The sequence below is a fragment of the Callithrix jacchus genome, chromosome X (assembly GCF_049354715.1).
Source record: "Callithrix jacchus isolate 240 chromosome X, calJac240_pri, whole genome shotgun sequence".
Taxonomy (NCBI): Eukaryota; Metazoa; Chordata; class Mammalia; order Primates; family Cebidae; genus Callithrix; species Callithrix jacchus.
The window spans coordinates 128,497,301-128,516,784 of NC_133524.1; the positions used below are offsets into that span (position 1 = coordinate 128,497,301).

Genomic DNA, 19,484 nt, shown 5'->3' on the forward strand with positions numbered 1-19,484 from the left:
CATTCCCAGCCAAAGGTTACAACCTGAAACCCCGCACCCAGTCCTTGGACACTGGAGTCATAATCTTCCTACAATGAATAATGGTTACATCACCGTGATTTAAACCAAAACAAAGATGACATTCAAAGGGGAGTATCACAATCCTGCCCATTCCAGTCCAATCCGAATTTTTAAAACACGAGAGTTCATTAATGCAACTGCTAACTTCCATGCATATGATATGTAGCCTTGCATTTAGCATTCAGCTGAACTCTGGAAAATTATGAGCCACTTTCCCATAATGGCATTAGGCAAAGTGGCTGCAACACAGGTGAGAGAAGCTGAGCTAATCTGGCTGCACTGAACAGTCCAGCTGATCCACATGCCTTCAGCTCTTCCCATATCAAAAGCACACCCCTTCCTATAAATGAGGCAGCCAAAAAGTGTGCTTTCAGTCTTGTCCTAATGGATCTGATGACATTTAGGCCTATAGACCCCTCACTAATAATTTTTCAAGACCACTGGATTAAATACAAGTTTCAGTCAAAGCTGAATGTATGCAAATTCTGGCACTTTAAATGGGTTCTCTCCTTAAGTGCATAAACCAAAAAGCATGGGAACAATTGGATTAACAGAGCAAGTGTTTTTTTAACCCCCTCTAACTGGCGTTAAGTCACCAATGGTTGTCAAACATACAGCACTTGCTTAATTATTTTGTGTGTGCATGTGTATATCTTTATAACTTCATAAACATATAAATGAGAGGGAGATGCAGATTTAATGTACACCCATATGGCGATAAATACAGAAGCTTCCAGAAGATTGTAGAATGCTATACTAATGCTGAAATGATCGCTTTTTTCTTTTTATTTGCTCAAGTCACAAAAAAAACACGCACACAAAAAAAACTGAGAGAGGCAGATGCAAAGCATAGATCCTTACCTAAAAGCAGAAGTATTAACAGATCATTTTGTACAACAATGTAATTTTTATACCTTATTTCATTTTCATATTCTCATTATCTTTTATAAATCTTATAGTGTGTTTATACATAAAATCATTTTTACATGTTCATGAAGGTTTTTATTTAAGTAATTTTTCATAGATAGCCTACTACCCATCGATATGCTTCTTTTCAATACTGTTTTAATGAGTTAGAGCTGGCTTATTACACTATTAGAACATACTGTACCACTTTCAGCAAAAACAAATCACAAAAATAAGTATTTTTGCCTCTAGAGTACCTGGCAATGAGCTGAAATAGTTCATCAACCTTCAAGCTGTTTTGTCAGTTAATCTTCCACTTAGCAAAGTCTCAGCCATGAGGCATCAGCTGAACTGGCCATCAGCCCAATGTCACACTGGCCTCTGGTTGTCTTTTTATGGTTCTTCCATACCTTCAACCTAATTTCTTTGCCTCCCACATTAATAATGCCTGCCAGACTGGTAGTCCCATGCTAATTTGCATTCTCTTTAACGGCACTTTTTTAATGGCCTCCAGCTTTGCATAATGGTACTTTTCTAAAGCTGCCTCTTCCAAAAGGGAGAGAATGGTCACTCCTATGGGAATGTGCTACTCTTAGTTATTTCGGCAACAAAATGAATTCGTATTATCTTCACCATGAGCCCCTAAAACAAGAGTAGGCTTCAGGATTCATTTGTTCTGGGACACCTCCCTTGGTTTTTGAAAGCAAGTATCCTTATTTGACTGGCTCCTCTGTTCCCAGATTACAAGAGATGCCCTGGCTTAACTCTTTTATACCCTCCTAAGGCTGTGTCTACACAGACCAAATGCAGCAAAAAGCAATGGTCATTTATAGAAACAGGTCACAATTGGTCAAAGCAATGCAACTTAACTAATGAGACAAATGCCAACATTCTAAAAGGAGCAAGATTCTTTGACCTCATACAAATTTTGTAAAGTGTATGTACCATACAGGTAGTCTACAAGGAAGTAGAAATTAAAATACAGTTAAGGTCCTCATTTTTCTTACTTGAAAAGAGAAAACCTGAATCTTTTCTCTAGCATAAGTCTTTTTTTATTTCCCCTAAAACTTCATACTTCTGTGTAAATCTCCAGTGTAAAAAAACAGTCGAAATACCTTGCGCATCTAAATCTTTAACAGGGAAAAATAGAGCTGCAGAGTTCACCTTGAAAGAGTGACTCTTATTAAATTTTTTAAAGTTGCTTTTTAAAAACCAGTGAATAGGCTGGATCTTGATATCTCCAGATAATTACTTCAGGTCTCCATTCCACTTAGCTTGTATAGACGTAGCCACAGAAAAGGGAAAGGTTTTTGGAGATTTGTCTGAGAATTTAGTAGACATTAAAATATACCAGACAGGCCAGATATCCCAGCTGATTTTAAATGCCAGCTCCCATACTGTCCAGCTGTGAAGATTTAGCAGGTTATACATCTTGTCCAGTTCTCTGTTTTCTCATCTTTAAATGGGGTTTTAATATGTCTACCTCAGAGGGTTGTTGTAAAAATTAAGACAATATATAATATGCTCCTTGCATAGGACCTGGCTCAGTAGGTGCCCCAAAATAGTAATAGATCTTCATGGAAAATCAGGTCAAGTTACCTGGGTCAAACTACCTAAGTCTTGGAGTTCTTCACTTTTGTATGTCAATTAAGAAACGTTATGTGGTCAGTGAATGATTGGTAACACTTCCAACTATATCAAACTACTAATGTTCCTTCACATGCACTCAGGTATAACACAACACCCAATGTTTAAACACTGCATTTGATCAGATAGTATGGTCTACAAGGTAATTCATTCACTGCAGTTTTTCAAGACTAACTTTAGGGCTTAGTATATGGTCTGTTTTCAAAAGTGTTCCATATGTGCTTGAGATGATTGTGTATTCTTCCAATTGTGTGCAAATGATATACATCTGTGTAGATACAGCCTTTGGAGGGTAATATAAATGAGTTCAGTCAGAGCATCTCTTGTGTGTATATACATATACATATATATATATATATATACACATATGCAAGGTATATATATGTGTGTATTTCAGATGTATGTTTATGTGTGTGTATATATACCCATTATATTGAGCTTGTTAGTCCTGTTGTTCAAATCCTCTGTATTCTTATCCACTTTTTGCTCATTTGACCCATCAATTTCTGAAAAAAAAATCAGATTTTATAATTTCTCCTTTTAGCTTTGCCAACCTTTGCTTTATGTTTCAAACTTATTGTATTAAGCATATGCAAGTTTAGAATTGTCATCTGAAAATAATAAACTGAACTGTTAATCATTACACAGTGATCCTGTTTATCCGTAATAACGGTTCTGCTTTAAAGTCTGTTTTATCTAATATCAGCATTGCCACATCAGCTTACTTCTTGTTAGTGTTTGCAGAGTGTACCTATTCCAATCCTTTTTGTGTGCTTTGTGTTCTTATGTTTTACCTTTGTCTCTTATACACATCATATAACTGGATTTTTTATTTTCATCCGTTGTGATAATCTAGGTCTTAACTGGTGAGTTTAGTCAACTCCTATTTATTGTAATAACTGAAGAGTTGGCTGCCGTGATCAAAGAGCCCTTTAAAAGTATTTTTGGGTTGCATGATGGAACTTGGTCACCCTAGTCAATTTCTAAATGCTCTTTGCTTACATTGACTCTCCTGTAGGAAATCAGCAAAAATCCAAGGATCTTTATGAGTAAATGGAAGCTAATACTATACTGAAGATTTGTAGTTATTAGTATAGTTATGGGAGAAAGTCAATTAATGCAAGGAATGGTGCACACAGGCCTAATCCATTTGATGTAAATCAATACATTACACATTTCAATTGCTCTGTATTTGTACAGAACAGTGCATGGAAGTGATTCATTAGAACTAAACTCTTCACAAGAAATAGACCAATTCTCTCAGACTCACTAGGGCATCACCGCTAGTAAAATTTAAAAAGCAATCAAACTGAATAAGAAGGCCTCTTTGCAGACACTTACATTGGGGAAGAACACGATTCTTGACAATTCAGAGTAAATGAAGTGCAAATTATTCTCTTATAAAATGGCTCAGAATTGAAGCTTAAATTGTGACTGAAAAAGAGCCCACAGTTTAATCAGAAAAATACATTTATTGATAATTCCCATAAGCTCCTATTTGGTACATTTGTATCATAGGATAACAAGTTCAAAACTATTGCTAAGTTATAAATATGGAATTTATGCCCAATTTGCATGTATTAAATTTTATTTTGAATCTGCATGTGTGCCTATATTTGAATATTTATAATATTCCAGAAAAAGCACAGTGAAATGTGCAAGACAGATTTATTTAGTGTAATGCTCTGAAATGTGTCAAAGTCTTCAACACTGTTTTCAGAGGCAAAATGGCAGAAACAACAAATGGGATGCAATAAGACTAACTGAATAATCTGCAAAGTTCAATACTTAGTAAAATAAGAAAAGCTTTTTTGTCAATAAATATTTTACTAAAGTTTAGACGAATATTTATCTAAGCTTACAAAGACATTGTTTTAGATGACATATATCATTAAGTGGATTATTCATTATCCTTTCATGGAAAGGGGGTAGTTACCATCCATACATTTCTTCTTAAACTCAGTGACTAAATACTGCATTTCATTTGTCACAAAACGTCAATATTAGCTTTTCAACTGTGAAGCACCTTCTTTACACTGTCAAAACAACTTGTACCTAGGGTGCAGTTTCAGTGGAGTTTCAACAATAAGATTATGCAACTCACTATATGTATAGAGTGGGCCCTCAGATATTGAAATTGTTGGAAAATGACATTTTTAATCAACTTACTTTATGGTTAACTGGGAGTAATGCTCTTATGCCGTGAAACTTCTCTAGGAGGGGACTGCCTAACAAAGTGAACTCTCCTTTTCTGCTGGATGAGAGCAGCACACATACACCAACTGATCTAAGTTCTCAGTTATGGATGTTTAGAACTATAACCCTTTATCAACCCCAAGATTTTAACTCTTCCAGCCAGATCATCAGCCCTGGTGTCAGGTCACTCGATCATCAGCCCTGGTGTCAACTCACTAAGAAAGAAACTCATGGAGATCCGACGTCCATACTATCTCGGATGGCTCCAGCTGAGCAAAATAAGCCTTATATTTCCAACTGTGTACCACTATTAACTTCCTGTTCCATATAATTTATAAATTAAAATTTATCACTTACAAATGAGGAAGAAACAATAGCAATTCACTCAAATAGTTCTATACCATACTGGTATAAAAAGAGTTCCATGTATTGTGTGGGAATATGATAACAGCCAGTTAACAAAAAAGAGCAGCCAATGTCTGACTTATCCCCTCTGCCTGTCAGTGTGAGCGTTTATCTGCACTGAGGCTACTCTCCTCGTTAAGGGCTCCCAGGATATCAAGAGGATAATGAAATAACCAGCCAGGAACCAAAAAAAGTAGACCTGTGTGTTATTTATCACAGCTGAGTAAAACATTATTTTAAAAATTGTTAATGTTTATTTTTATTAAATAAGTAATGTAAACTCATAAAGGAAATTCAAAACCTTCAGAAAAGCAGAATTAGAAAATAAATCACTAATAGATCTATTAATATTGTAGTATTTTTTTCTTCCAGTCTCTGTTTTTTATGCTTAGATTTGGGAGGGCTGGGGAGATGGTTTCTCTCAGTTGCTCGCTCTCTTGTTCTCTTTCTTTAACATAATTGTAGTCATACTAGGTCCATCATTATCTATCTCTTTCTCTCTTAGCATTAAATCACTAGCAATTTTCCATACTCTATCAAAGGACATTTAAATGGTTTTGTAATAATCCTTCAAGTGGATGCACTGAGACTTCTTGAACCATTCTTCTTTATATGGATGTTCAGATTGTTTCCAATTTGTTGCACTTGTAATAACTCCAGTTAGTCTCCTAGTATGTGTTCTCAGACCATCCTGTACTTTTCTCCCATGGCACTTCATACAATTTTAAGCAATTGATAATTTGTTTCCTGTCTATCTTTCCCACTCCCATGAAGGCAGGGACCACATCTACCTGGTTCTTCCCAGTTACTCTAGCACATAGCACAGTGATAGCAGATACTCAATAAATATTTGCTGAATAAATGAATGAAAGCATGTATAAAATTATGTTTTTCTGTAAAATATCAGAAAGGAAATTATGGGTCATGGAAATGAATATTTTTATATTCTGTGTTTACATTATTTATTTCCAAAAAGATCATTCAAGTAAATTCCCACCTACAATGTATGAGAATTTTGATCTTTGCCATGCCCTTTTCGGCACTGTCTACTAACTTCCTTTTTTGGTGGTGATATATGTTGGGTTTTGCTTTCTTTGTTTGTTTATTTAATCAGGGTTAATTAGAGAGGCAAAAAAGAATTCTATGTTTAAATGTGCATTTCTTTAGTATCAGTGAAATGAAACGGGTTTGCCATGTCTGCATGCTAGTTGGGGGTCTTGTATTGTAAATTGCCTGATCATGTCCTTTGTTTCTCTAATCAATTCATGAGAGTTATTTGTACAGTAAAGATTTCAACTTTTTGTCTGTTGTAATTGTTATGCATATTTTTATCAGTTTGAATCATTTTCACTTTGCCTTTTTTTGACAGATAACCATATATTATTCTTATGTAATCATAACTATTGATCTTTATTCCTTTATTCAAATATCCTTTTCCTTGGCTAAGGGTCCCATACGTGAATGGCAGCTATCATTTAAAGAACACTCCTAATTGTGAATTCACATTGACTGGGTTCAAAGATTCCAACATATAATGTACAACTGAGCCCTAACCCGCCCGAGAGCCCAAGTTGTCACCTCCTTATAAAGCCTATCCACTAGAAATTTAGGCAACAGGAACCAGTCATGACTCCTTAGTACCAAACTAGATCCCCTTCTCAACCTCTCAGTTTTGGTAACTGGTACCACCTACATTCCAGACTAGATATCAGGGAGACAGCTTTAAATAGACTCCAGCCTTTATTTACTTGCATGGGTTTTTTGCACTCTTTCCAACCAAGAGCTTCTCATATTTACTGGGGTTCCTCATTGCCATTCCAAGTCCTCCACAGTGGAGCCTAACCCCATCTACTTCCCTAACCATTATTTCTCCAAGCAGGAACCTTTCAGGTCTGGCTAGACCTTCCTAGGTGAGGTTGTTGGACCTCAAAAAGTCATGAGGACTCCATGCCCATCCACAATGCCTCCTTTCTTCTTTATATAACTCTCCCACTCCCAGAGGCCTTCTCAAAAGGATGGCTCCTTTATCTGGCCTGTTCCTCATACGTTAGAAAGAAAAGGGCTCTGGAAAGCATCTCATTTAAATCTCCCCTTTTATAGGTAAGACACCGAGACCAGGGGAGGGGAATGGGCTTGTGCAAAATCTAAACTTCCTTTCCCAGTACCTGTCTACACTACACAGTCCTGCACTTACTTCATATGCTAGTCTTTATGGACTTGAGGCTAGAGATGATGATCTTGGCTTTTTTGGTTTCATCTTGGCTCTAATCTCCCCCAGCTGCTAGCGTCATGCCAGAGACATAATAGTTACTCCATCTGCTTTGCTGATTAGTCTCAAACTACAATATAACAGATGGACTTTTCTCTATTTTTTATATATTCTGGTAAATGTATGACATTTTAAAGACATTATTGATTTTCAAAGTGTTTTCAAACAAAATCCATTTTTTAATTAAATATCTAAAGTACCAAATTGTTCTGTTCTACCATAAGCTCTGTGAGGGGAGAACGATGTCTCTTCCCTGGAATATAGTGAACAGTTTCACAAAATCTTGTTTAACAAATGACAGAATAAAAGGGATGACTATTCTTTTAATGTCATTTCATACTGCCTCAGTTGATGACTGATATCCATAAAAGACAAGGTTTAGCGTTTTAATTGCCACATAGCACAGATATGAAATTATGATTAAGTGATGTTAATTCTGAATAGCCTTTTGTACTCCCTGAGAACTTACAGCTTTGTCAGGACTCCAACACCATGTTTGCCATCCATGCAAAGATGCTAACTAATACTACTGACATTCTACAGATCTTACAATGGTAGATTTCTCCCCCTCTTCTATGAAATAGGTAATATGGTACCACAGCCCTCAAAGACAGCTGAAGAAATGTATCCTCAGCTAAGTAAAGCTGAGAGGCCAACAGCTTACAGGCTGATGAACCACATGAGCAGTACTGACTGCTGGCTGTAGTGGTCCATTCTGCTTAATGCCTCGGCCTATACCGCAAGCCTGTTGTCATCTTGCCTCACTGCAAAATCAAGGAAGAGAAAGAGAGGAAGTGTGGGCTTGTGACGCATGATCAGGTACACACGCTCTATAGTTATAGCTCTTTTGAAATAGGGCCACCTTTTAAAAACAAATGGAAAGAAAATAAAGCTTTTCCCACTATTTTGTAAAACAAAATGACCAAAAAAAACCTTTTCTCCATCTAAACAAACACTTTTTAGTCATTTCCCATCAACGATATCCTACTGGATTAGAGATAATAATTAATTACTCTTCCAGATGCCTCAGCCTGCTCCCATCCTGCTCAGCTTTGCAGGGATTCACAACATGGCAATGAAAGGCTCCTCTACAATCAAGCCACAAGACCTACCCCCGGTGAATAAAACGCCTCGGGGATGTAGAAATCTGTTCTTCTCCCAATGGGTGTGGTAACCCTGGCCCTATCACTCATCCAAATTGAAAATTTTAGAGATGCTAAAGTCTAGGGTGCAACATGAATATGATCAGACTTGTATAGCCGTGGACCCGGACCTCTCAACCCCATTCTGTGCATGCTGGCCAGCATGATACCTAGTGAAGAAGAGGGGGGCTAGTGCTATTTCTTTAGGCCCAGTTCTGAATTCCCCCTACAGAACAAATGGCACACTAGAGTTGGCTACAAACAGAGGAAATTTGCCCTGAGAAAAGCCTGCAGAATTTGGGACTTTTAACAGCTTGTGAGCAACAATGTTTGGATACACTTTCAAAAATGGTCTCATAAATTCTAAAATGAGCAGGACCCTTCTCTGACTGCAAACAACATAGTGGCAGACAAATGAATGAAATCCAATTTTTTAAAGAAATATTATTCTTAATAAACAACCTGAGCCTTTCACCAGCCGAGCTCTCTCTCTCTCTCTCTCTCTCTCTCTCTCCAGGCAACATGATCACGGTTGTTTCTATTCAGCAGTTATATATCAGCCAAGCACTTCACCATCAGCGGAGGCAGAGAAGCATCTCAAATGTAGTTCTGGGAGCAGAATTCAGAGTCTTGGCTTGCAGCCACCATAGCCTGTGATACCCCCCCACTAATGTGGATGAATGGCTGTGAGTCAGTAGGTGGTTCCCATCACAGCTGAAGGCTCCTACTGAAGCTCATCCAACCCTGCCTCAGTCGGCTCCCATCCTGCTCAGCTTTGCAGGAATTCCTAACATGGCAATGAAAGACCCCTCTGCAGTTTAGCCACAAGACCTATCCACCGGTTACTAGAAAGCTTCAGGCATGTGGAAATCCATTCTTCTCCCAATGGGTGAGGTAACTCTGGCCCAATCACTCATCCAAACTCACATGTTGTAAAACGACTGACGATGTTAATGATGTAGGTGATAAAAACATCAACCAACATTTATTGAGTGTTCATTCATTTTGTGGGAATGACTAAAATGAAAGACCTCACTGCGTTTTTGCAAAAACCCTTGCTCATCAAGGTACAGTCAACAAAGCCAGGTTTGTAGAGCCAGACAGAACTGGAGTCAGATTCTTGCTGCGCTGCCAAAAATTTCAGTGATTCCGGGGAAGCCCTTTAGCCTTTTTGGGCTTCATTCTCATCTGATAGATGGGGATATTTGTGTCCACTCTGACCTCTTGCTTAAAATAGTGCAAGTTTACAGAGAAATGCCAGACATAAGGGATATGAATGCTTATCACAAACTGGAAGTGCACTCTTCACACAGGATTTGGTTGAGGGTCACATGGGATTGTGGCTGGCCTAGAACTAAGGTCCAGCTGTCTGAACTCCCAGGCCAGGAAGATGGAACTGCTGTTCTCCTCAGTCGAGAGGAGCAGAGACCACCAGCTGGCATGGAGATGCTGTTTGACCCAGGAACTCCCAAAAGTAGACTCTCCTATCTCCAGATACCAGCTTCTCACCCCCACATTTCACCACCGGTGCAGCTGCCTTTGCCTCTAAATTTTCACCTCACACAGACACATACAACACTCATATACACACACACTCTCATTCTCACACACACGTACACCTTAGCTCTTACAGATTATCAGAACTCACAGAACTGGTCCTGCAGCCCCTAGGGATCTGTCAACATCCAGGGAAATTCTGGAACCCCTAGGCTATCCCTATTCTTCAAGGTGAATATTTCTGGAGGTGGGCAGGAATGAATAAAACAAAAAGGTGCCCTTGAAGTAGCAATGCATTTCTCTAGCAAATTTTGTTTCATTTTTGCAAATACCGTAATATCCAGTAACTGAATTTTTAGAAAGTGATTGTTCTTTGATTAGACTAGATGGCACTGTGGTATCACCCTTTTAATAACCAAGAAAATCCTATGTCATTTCAAATAATTTTACTTCAATTTGGGACAATCCAAGAGGCTTTGAGGGGTCCTGGTTATCTTCTGGAGAATGCGGGAAGGAATCTGCCAGAAGACAGTAGGCACCAAAGAGATAATCTAGACCACATTCATAATGTGTGTTTACAGACATCACACCCTGACCAACATGTTCAAAAGGATGGGTAAACGCACATGTGCCCTGTGAAACTCCAGACAATGCTGTGTCTTTCGTAGTGACCAAGACCTTGTTTTCACTTCTCTGCTATAGTCATGGCCGTGGAATTCTACTTTTGCCCAAAAGAGCTTTTTGAATATTACCACCTCTCACTACACAGACAAGCTCAGTATTAGAAATTCTTTTCACAATGTTACCAAATTGTTTGGGAGCTTCTTAGAACACCAGAATATTGTTGTGACAATGATTTACACAATTCTACCAATGGTTTGAGGTCCTGGGGCTAAGGTTTTCTTGGGGTGGAAGAAAAAATCTGTTAGTACCAGAAAGAAAATACAAGTTTGGCTGATTCTGCCACAATTCCAGCATTTGAGAAAGAACACTGTAAACTGCAAGAAGAGAGCGTCTGCTCCTCCAGAGTACCAAGTGCACCATGGGGGAGCGGGCACACAGGACACAGACCTGTCCTTGCCGGCCCAGAGACACCATTCAGAGGCCTCCAGGCAATGAAACTCACTTTGTGCACCCCCTGGACTCCCTGCTTCAGCCCATATTTGTTTCAAGGAGACTTGGAAACACCAGCCCTGGCTGGACCAACTGCACCCCATAGCACTCACTTCCCCCCACCCCACCACCACCCACTTTACATGCTCCATGACCTCCAGCAACTGGATATTGTGGCTGGAGGGAGGAAAATACCCTTGTTTCTGGCTACAGACTATTAATAAATCAGCTTTTACCGCATCAGCCCAGGCTCCCAGAAAATGGGCTGGCAGCGACCCATGCCGGGGCTCGGGCTTTTGTGTGTGTGTGTGTGTGTGTGTGTGTGTGTGTGTGTAAATCAGGAGAGGCTCCTGGTGACCGAACCCCACATGGGGTCCAGGGCAGCAACCCAGCCCGCCCCTCAGTCCGCGGGGTGTCCCCTGGCAATCCCAAAGCGCCACGGATGCCTCACATGCAGCCAGTAGTAAGAGGCAAGCCTGGAACCTTGAACTCTCGCTGGGTATCGGAAAATAGCGACAGAGGAACACCCAGACGCCCGGAGAGAACTGCGCTAGAAGGGCGAAGGAGAGAGGTGATAAAAGTCGGGCAAGAAGAGAGAAACAAAGAGTAAGAGAGAAAGAGAAGAAAAGTGAGAGAGGAAAGTGGAAAGAAGGAAACAGAGAGCAAACAAGAGCAGAGAGGATCTGGGGCACAAGAGAGAAAGAGGGGGTACAGGGTAAACAGACGGAGCGAGAAAAAAGGGGGAGGGAAAAATGCAGGCGCCGAAAGGAGAAAGAGAGTGCCGAAAGGAGACTTCGGAACCCGGTTGTGGAGTAGAGGAAAGGAGGGAACCGGAGATGCTACTCGGAGAGTGCAGCTCTTTAGGGCTCTCCGGTGCGGAGTCTTGAGTGCGAGGCACCGTCCCGGCGGCGGCCAAGGGGGCGCTAGTTCTGGGCCTTTCGGCCGCCTACCCCGCACGCTCTCCCAACCACCACGCAGGCCACTCTGCCAACAGACTGACTGGCCGTCAGGGGTCGGAGCGAAAAGCCTTTCTGAGGCCGCCGCAGCTCGGCGAACGTGCGCTACGGGGCGCCCGGCACCTGCCTAGCCAGGACGCAAACGCCCGGGCGTCAGGGTGCGCGCTAGGTCCCCGGCTAGGGCCAGCCGCACCTCCCCTCCCTCCGCCCGCCTAGGCCCAGGTCCTGCTCGACCACCGGCGCGCACTCACCTGGACGGTCTCAGCCTGGAGTCGCGCTTGCCGTCCACCACAGAGGGCACACAGCTGGTGAGCTCGGTCCAGTCGGCGTGCAGCCCGCAGCTCCAGCCCGTGGAGAACCTGGAGAAGAGCCAGGTCTCCCGCTTACCCGGCCGGTGGCAAGTGCATTTCTTCTGACCCACGCGGCACTCGCAGGGCTGCTCCAGCTGGATATTGCGAACCAAGTGGCGGCCGAAAGTGGTGCCCCCGGTCTTCTGGATGTGCAGGAACACGATCAGGTCATCGCCCTTTATGTCGAAGTCTACCTTGCGCAGGAGGTCGCTGCGGGTGAAATTGTAGCGAGGCACGAACCTGGCGGAGCTCTCATCCTCCGAGCGGTACGGGTCCGGCACCGGGGAGCTGAACGCCTGCAGGCGGAGGAGCTGGCATTCTGTGCCGGGGCACACGTATTGGAGGACGATCACGGCAAATAGGAAGAGCATCACCAAAGCTAGCAGCAGCTTGTTGGATTTCTCATCCATGTTCCCGACGCTGGGGGAAACCCAAGCTCGTTACGTCAGTCCCGCAGCTCGGCCCGCGCTCGCCGGGCCCCCGCACCGCCCCCTCCCCCTGGCGCCGCCGCTGCGCCCCTCTCCCCCTCCCCTCCGCACCGAGTACTCCACGGCGGCGGCGGCGGCTCCCTTCCCCGCTTCCTTTCTTCCCGGCAGGCTAAGCGCTGAGGCTTCTGCGGCACACACACACCCCCACCCCGACTCCTTCCCGCGGGCCCCCTGCCTCCTCCCCCCGTCAGAGCTCGCCGGAGCTCCCCGGAGCCCCTCCAAGGGGTTTCGTGCCAGTAGGACCTCTCCGGGCTCAGTAGCCCACTCCTCAACTCACGCCCCCAGTCCGGGCCCCCGTGTGTCTCACTCCACTCTCGGTGGCTCCCATCCCCATCCCGCTTCGCCCGCCGGGCTCTCCGGGCTCTTCTGCCCCAAGCCCCTTTGGAGTGCACGCCTCTGCCCGGCTTTCTCCCCGCATGCCCCGAAGCCCTCCTTTTGCCCGCGCCCGCTTGCCCACCCTGGAGGCGGCCTCGAGGGAGCTCGGAGCCGGGCGCTCAGAGTTTCCCTGGGGGAAGGAGCCCGCCAGCAGCCCGACTTGCTAGCGAGGACGCTGCTCTGCCGGTGCCCGCGGAACAGTGGCGCCAGAGCCGCGGCGTGGCCAAATGCTCGCCGCGACCCTCCAGAGACCCCCCCTCTCGGCCACCACTGGCCAGCTGGAACTTTGCACCCTTTTCTACCCCCCGCGGCTGCCTTCCCGCCCCGCACGGCCCCTTCTCACCCTAGTCTGGGAGCTTGAGCCCAGCTTTCATCAAGAACGTACCTGGCCAGGGGGCCGAAGATCTTGGAGAAGATCGAACAGAGCACGTGCTTCAGCGAGTGGCCCAGGGCAGCCAGGCCCCGAGTGAGCAGGGCCCGGCAGAGGGAGCCCAGGTCCCAGCGTCGCCTGAGGACGTGCATCCGCCTGCGGCGGCGCCGGGACAGCAGCGCGAAAAGCGGGGCGCACGCGGCTCCCGCCAGGGAGGAAGACGCCTTTCGGGGCTTCTCCAGGAGTGGCCGGGAGTTGAATTCGTCAGACACACCCCTAGGAGGGCCTGCGCCGACCGAGGCAGCGACCGACCCGGGCCGGCTCGCTGCCAATTCGGCCTCTACTCTGGAATGCCGGCGGGGACAGGTGGTGCGAGCGGGCGCTTCTCGCTCCGGTTGCGGCGGCGGCTCGAACGCCCGGACTGCACTCGCAGGCAGTGCCATTCCCCCCTTCAGGCAACTCAGGGTACTAAGGATCAGGAGCGAGCTTGAATTTATATAATAATGCCTCACGCCCAAAAGCTCGAGCCACTTCACAAGCAGAGAACCTGGGTTTTCTCTTTTCTTGGAGTACGTAGGTCACTCTGCTTAGCGCATCACTCCACTTTGGCTCGTAATTTCAACCTCTCCTAAAATAGCAAAGGCGCAAATTGGAGCTTTTCCCTCTCTCTTTGCCAATTTCCATTCTCCAGCGGAAGCGGGGGCATTTTCTGAAAAGGTAAGTCAGCATGATAAAAAGACAGCATGACCAAAAAGCGTTACAGAATGAGAATCTGACCTTTTTTAGAGCACAAACTGTCTTCTTGCTGAATTATGTGTACCAACCCCGTGCCCGCAGGAGGGCTTGACTCACAAAAGATTTGTTGAATAAATGGATGTATAACTAAAAACTCCATCAGAGTGAGACCGTCTAATCCAAGGTAATGTGACGCATGAGGAAACTGAGGCCCAGAGAGGGGCAGGGACATGCCCAAGGTCACACAGCAGAGCCCCAGTGTTTGAACCCAAGAAACCCGGCACCATCCCCTTATTTCCTGATACGAACACCACCTTCTCTGGTAAATAGGCACAAATGTTCCTCAAGCTCCAGTGTCCAAAGGGCTCTTTTCTGTTGCAGGAGCAGAGCTGCAGGGATTAACAGGGAAAGAATGGCTGTCCCTTCAGGCAAAGGACCCTGAGAACTCAGGACTCAGTCTGTCCCAATCTGATTAATGGAAGGGGCTTGACGTGCATCAGGACACTGGCGTTTCCATGACTGAGTGTGCAACTCCCTCCAGTCCCACTGCTGCAGAAGGGGCACCGGAGCAACTAAGTGGGAGGATCCGGACCAGGAGCTGAGTCTTAGGGTGGGGGCATATCCCTCCTTGAGACAGGCTCTCCCAGTATCTCTCTCAGCTCTGCTCCATCCCTTTCCTGTTTTATCTGTGCTATGAAGCAGCAAGCTTAAGAATGGTCTAGAAGTCCTGGGAAATCTGTCACTTCCTTGCTTGGCAGCCGTGGGATAATCACTTGCCCCTCCTGAGCCTCAGTTTTCTTCTCTGTAAGATAGGACCAATTCTGTTGTCTGTTTTGCCTACTGAGTCACTGTGGGAACAAAATGTAGAAAACTTTAGGCCACTCCAAATGTGAGTATGTGTTTACCTGTTGCTCTAAGCTCAGTGTGCCAACTAAGTCACAGGCCAAATAAGGAACAGGCCTTTCTCGGGCAATTTCTCAGCTGTGCACCCTGTCCTTACCACCACCTAGAATTCCCAGCCCTGGCTAGAATTCCACGTGCCCCCAAATCTACTGGGAACATCGAGGGACCCTTTGTCCAACTGGAGGCATAAGGGATGGTGGATTTTTCTGGAATCCTGAATTTCTAGCACTCCAGGCATCTCCTGTCCTGAGGCTCCAGGAATACTCGGAAAACCCAATGAACTTGCAGGAAGAAGCTAGATGCAATAACTTACAAGGTAGCCCTCAGCTTCCACAAAAGCTCCCCTGGTGCCCAGACTGGTAGAACTGGACCTGCTCCCACTAAGGGCAGCTTAGGGTGTGAGCCAGTGTAGTGGGAAGCTATGGGGGTATCCCCGGAGCTCAGCTTGCCAGCTGCTGCTGCCTTCTGCTTGGCCACTCACTGCAGTAAACCTCCTTAGCCTGCCCAGTAGGTGGCTCTCCTCATGGTGCCACGTAAAGACTCCCTGCCATTACACCACCTTTGTATGTAATGGCATTCAATGGGTCCCTAGGAAAATATTTCTGAAACAGGTGGGTCGAAGATTCTAGCCCTCAGCAGCCAAATTATGGAGTTTCTACTGTAAGAGGGATTAGTGGGATTGGAACAAAGGAAAGTGTCTTGGGTGGAGGGAAGGGGGATGTGGTAAATGGTACAGGGTAAATGGTATGGTGGGGGTGCCGGGATAGCGGGTTTACTCTTATGAGTTGTAAAAAGTAACGTGTCCACACACATGCACACACACTTGCAGTCCAACCTTCAGAGAAAGGGCCAGTGAGGTTGGTAGTTGCAGAGCAAAAGGGACAAGGTGGGGCTGTAAAATCCAGTTTCTGAGATCTAATGTGTCACTAGGATTTCACCATTTAGAAGCCCTTCCTCCACCCCTCTCATGCTGTGAGGAACAAAGAAATGAATCTCTCATACAGGAATTCATGTATCTGGGCTCCTGGAAGTACAGGAAAATGGTTTTTGTGGGGAGTAGAGAGTCCCACAAACCTCAGAAGATCCCTCCAGGGTTGAAGAGGCTTTTTGCTGAGAAGCAGGGAATTTTTCCTAAGTGTGTCTCAAGAGCCATGCTCTCCTGAGGACAGGGCTGGGTCTTGGATGCATGTTGAAGAGCCCTCTTGCAATCTCGGCTGGTCTCTGCTCCCAGGAGCCAGTTCCTCTCAGGCAGTGAATGACAGAGGCTCAGATGCTCTAGATTTTGGCCTTTTGGGGAGAGACTGGGGGTGGGAGGCAAAAAAAAAAGGAAGAGAACTGACCGAACTGTCAAGTCTTTGATTTTCCATCTCCTTATTTCTACCACCACCTGGAGTTGTTGTGTATACATATATTTTGGATTCAGTATTTGGAAGGCAAGGAGAACTCTGTCATCTGAGCAGGGCTTCTGGTTGTCTCTGTGGTGTGGTATGATTTTCACTCTTTTCCCAGAACCATCCTTACATGGTTTCCAATGAAAAGGTTGATGATTCTGGGAGCATAAAGGTCAGCCTGGCTTGCATACTAAGCAGCACACTGACAGACATGCATTTGGTTCCTGTAATCTGAGACAACAGTGGGAGGTAGTTGCAAAAATACTGGCCTGGGAGTCCACAGACCTGGGCTCATGTCTTGACTCTGACACTAATGAGACTATTTTTATATATATATTTATGTATATATATATTTATATATACATAAATATATATATAAGTATATATATATATGTATATATAAATATATATATAAAACCCTGAGAAAGCCACTTGCTCACTTTTGGGCTCAACTTCCCTATCTGTGAGACGGCAAGTTTGACTTTGTGATTCAAGGGACATTTTCCCGACCTGACCTTCCTTGTCACGTGTTTTCCTTTACTGTCTTCCTCAAGTGCTGAAGGACTGCCAAAGAGTTAGGGCCTCAGCCCAGGGGGAGTGACTTAGACTGGGTCCTTCATGCATTCTGTGGCATTTGCATCACTGGATTCCACCAGTTCAGCAGTAGCTGCAATTGTTCTGGGCCCATATCACAAGGGTGACAGCAGGGTACCCTGTACAAATTAGAACAGAAATACTGAAAGCTTCATATTAAAGACAGCATGTCACTCTCCCTAGAAAGCATAGATGATGTTTTCCCCTGATCCTGAGCATTCTCTTCAACCCTGGCTTTCTAGCTGTCTCTCATTCTGTGAAAACGTTCATACTGTCAATAATAAGCAATTCTGTGACAAAGATAGAAGGCATGCAAACTACTGAGTTGATTGGTTTCTGTTCTTATGTGTCTCTCCAAATGGAATGAATAGCAGTACTTAATGAAAACACCGTCCTGCAATTCAGGCTTTAATATTATAAACAGGCTGGGTGCGTTATATACATCACTCTCAATAGTCATTTATTTTCCCCCACAAAACGCTGAGTTTTATTTGTCTAGCCTAACAAAACATGGGGCTCACGGTGTTAAAAAAGGAGGTTCCAGGGTGCCGTGTATGGTAAACGACTATGAGCTGAGAAGGCGGGATAAGCTCTGGAACGGGGCTCATAGTGGACCCATCCCTGTGAACAGGCAGCCTGATGACGGGCCCCCTCCTGATGGAAGTATTCCCACCATTTCAGTGAAATTCCCTTTTTTTTTGAAATGGAGTCTTACTCTGTCACCCTGGCTGGAGTGCGGTGGTGTGTTCCCGGCTCACTGCAGCCTCCACTTCCTGGGTTCAAGTGCCTCAACTTCCCGAGTAGTTGGGATTACAGACATGCACCACTATGCCTGGCTACATTCTGCATTTTTTTTAGTAGAGACAGGGTTTGGCCATGTTGGCCAGGCTGCTCTCGAATTTCTGTCCTCAGGTGATCCATCCACCTCAGCCTCCCAATGTGCTGGGATTAAAGGCATGAGCCACCGTGCCCAGCCAAAACTGCCACATTCCTACTTTTCATTGATAGCTAATGGAACAGTCAGTTCATGCAGGGCTTTTAAAGCTACAGTAAGGCCTAGCAACCATAGGCAGCAGGCCAGACTGCTCTTGGAACAGTCATCTCACTTCTTTGGGCTTCAATTTCCACCCGTAAGAAAATATCCTGGGCTGAATATGGTGGCTCATGCCTGTAGTTCCAGCACTTTGGGAGACCAAGGCAGATATATCTCTGGAGCCCAGAGGTTTGAGACCCACCTGGGCAACATGGCGAAACCCCATCTCTACAAAAAAACACAAAAAATTAGCTAGGCATGGTGGCAGGAACCTGTGGTCCCAACCTACTTGGGAGGCTGAGGTTGGAGGATCCATTGAGCCTGAGAGATTAAGAGTGCAGTGATCCATGACAGTACAACTACACTCCAGCCTGGGTGCCAGAGTGAGACCCTGTCTCAAAAAAAAAAAAAAAAAAGAAAGAAAGAGAAAAACGAAAAAGAATAAAAGAAAGGAGCCTGACCAGGTACCTCCAAAAAGCTGGTTTAGGGGTATAGTAAAGAGGAATCCAATCTCAAATGAGTGTTTTTAAAGAGCAGAGAAGATAGATTTGTAGAGCACATTTCCCTGAGGGGTTTAGTTAGGGCTCTGTGAGTTCACTAACAATCTCAATTTTCTCATCCATGAAAATGGGGCTGATGATGGCCACCTCAGTGGGCTGTCATGCGAATTAACTACAATAATTTACTGAGAACACTCGATATAATTCCTGGAAAAGCAGACATTCAGAAAATGCTTATTTTTTCCCTCACTTTTGAATTATCTTTGATTTGGTATCTTTATTATATTTCCACAATAGCAACATACATATACTTAATGACAGGCAACTGGCCATGGGCCTATTTATGGCCTAGGCTGGCTTTGCCACATCCTATTTTTTATCTGCAATCTTTTCTCATCCTTCCTTCACAAGTCTCCAGTGCTCTCCTGGCTCATGTCCCATAGAGGAAGAAAGCCTCTGATCCACTCTGTCACACTGAGGGATGGGACATATATACATGTCCCCTTCCAAGACATATCAACAAGAAAAGAGGGGATGGCAATGCTTAACCCTAA

The 19,484-nt window shown here is 44.5% G+C and overlaps 2 protein-coding genes across 8 annotated transcripts in view; one reads left to right on the top strand and one right to left on the bottom strand.

Annotated features, from left to right (window-relative positions):
- HS6ST2 (heparan sulfate 6-O-sulfotransferase 2) overlaps positions 1 to 14,244 on the bottom strand; it is a 320,588-nt gene extending 306,344 nt beyond the window's left edge. For 4 of the 6 annotated variants that reach the window (XM_008989907.5, XM_035289075.3, XM_035289076.3 and 1 more), the window contains exons 1-2: positions 13,790 to 14,244; positions 12,443 to 12,961 (exon numbers count right to left, since the gene is read on the bottom strand). In XM_008989907.5, coding sequence (XP_008988155.1) covers positions 12,443 to 12,961; positions 13,790 to 14,217 — 947 coding nt within the window. In that variant the 5' untranslated portion in view covers positions 14,218 to 14,244. Of the gene's footprint in view, positions 1 to 12,442; positions 12,962 to 13,080; positions 13,148 to 13,486; positions 13,607 to 13,789 lie in introns of those variants that run through there. The other 2 variants (XM_035289077.3, XM_035289078.3) reach the window with 2 other exon arrangements.
- LOC118150619 (uncharacterized) overlaps positions 12,176 to 19,484 on the top strand; it is a 31,354-nt gene continuing 24,045 nt past the window's right edge. For both annotated transcript variants that reach the window (XM_078363023.1, XM_078363022.1), the window contains exon 1: positions 12,176 to 14,491. In XM_078363023.1, coding sequence (XP_078219149.1) covers positions 12,950 to 13,765 — 816 coding nt within the window. In that variant the 5' untranslated portion in view covers positions 12,176 to 12,949 and the 3' untranslated portion in view covers positions 13,766 to 14,491. The remainder of the gene's footprint in view (positions 14,492 to 19,484) is intronic.